Source organism: Triticum dicoccoides, chromosome 4A, assembly GCF_002162155.2.
Source record: "Triticum dicoccoides isolate Atlit2015 ecotype Zavitan chromosome 4A, WEW_v2.0, whole genome shotgun sequence".
Classification (NCBI taxonomy): domain Eukaryota; kingdom Viridiplantae; phylum Streptophyta; class Magnoliopsida; order Poales; family Poaceae; genus Triticum; species Triticum dicoccoides.
Window position 1 is genome coordinate 592,559,117 of NC_041386.1, and position 1,369 is coordinate 592,560,485.

At 60.2% G+C, this 1,369-nt stretch overlaps 1 protein-coding gene across 1 annotated transcript; it reads right to left on the minus strand.

Annotated features, from left to right (window-relative positions):
- On the minus strand, positions 1-795 carry LOC119289260. The gene has a single exon (XM_037568620.1). The coding sequence runs from the start codon at positions 571-573 to the stop codon at positions 118-120; it is 456 nt and encodes a 151-aa protein (XP_037424517.1). The 5' UTR covers positions 574-795; the 3' UTR covers positions 1-117.
- Positions 796-1,369: the final 574 nt, after the last annotated feature.

Below are 1,369 nucleotides of genomic sequence, written 5' to 3' on the forward strand. Positions count from 1 at the left end.
TTCTCATCCACTAACAAACATGATCTGCACCACAGGACATCAGCAGTAGTACAAAATGGCAAAAAAATCGTATAGTACAAAAAACACCAGAGAGAGTCAATCTAATGATCATCTATTTCAGGGTTTTTTAGCCAGTCTGACGACGCTCTCCTCTGCAACACCACAAGAGGTCTTGCAAGAGAGGCCGAGCCCAAGAGCAAACCTAAGCCCGGCCCACCCGAGCATCTTCTGGGCCTCGTTGTGGCCCCGGCCGGTCTTCCTGCCGCTGGCCGTGCAGGCGACGTAGGCCGCGAGGAACGGGTCCTCCTCCGGCCGGACGCCGCGTTTGCTGGACCTGCTCCTCGCCGGCGGCGACAGGGACGGCGCTCCGGGACCTCCCGGCGGAGGCGGCACGCGCAGCTGGTGCGTCCGCGCCTCCGCCTCCTTGGCGCTGTCATGCGTAGTACTCCTTCCGCCGGAGGGCTTCCTCGCCTCGACCGCCGGGCTCTCCTTGGACACCCCCGGCTCCTGCTCCCAGGAGAAGGCCACCGTCCCGCACGCCGCGACTCCTCTGGGCTCCATGCCTATACCCATCTCCAGCCAGAGGTCAGTGAATCACTCTAGCTCCCAGTGGAATCTGCCTGAGACGAAGAAGACGAAGAGACGGCGTGGTCTGAGGAGGAAGAAGAAGAGCCGAGGTGGTAGCAGAGTGGTGCCGCCGTGCACGCGAAGCGCATGCTCGCGGTGGGGTCGAGAGGTCTGGTTCTTGGTTCGGTGGTGCGCGGGTACGACGTGGTGCTAGCTGTAGCTATACTACATACATAGGCCGGCGAGGAACGTGACGGGTTCCCTGGAGGTTATATAGCGGCGCAAACAGGGTTAGTTCGGCAAGGTTTGATTGCTCGGCCGATGTGACGGCCGGGGTACCGATCAGCAGCTCAGCCCGTTGGCCGGCGTGTCCTTTTCTGCGTTCGGTTTCGCCTTTGCGGCATGTGGGAGGGACGACGATAGGATCATGCATGGAGCCCAAAGCAGAACTGCATGCGCACGCACGCAAATCCGCCGGCGGCTAACCGTGTACCGGCAATACGGTTGCAGATTTGATCGACCTCGCACTTTGCCTGCAGCGAGGTTGGCTATCTGATCTTGATCTGGGCGGCGACGTACCGCAGCAGTCTACTCTGCTTGCTCGTCAACGAGCACGCGGATCTCGTCGCACTTTGCGTGACAATGCTACCGGTCATCACGACCTCGGCGCTAGGTTACAGCGCAGGGGTCAGGACGCAGACCACGACTGCCATGCACGCGTACCTGTAGAAAATGTAGAAAATGTTGGCTTGGGAGCCGCCAGAGAGAGAGCCGAGACAAATCAAGGGTTGTGATGCGTGTC

What these genes read in the sequence shown, in the direction of transcription:
- LOC119289260 (XM_037568620.1), bottom strand. Translation starts at nt 573, where the DNA reads ATGGGTATAGGCATGGAGCCCAGAGGAGTCGCGGCGTGCGGGACGGTG.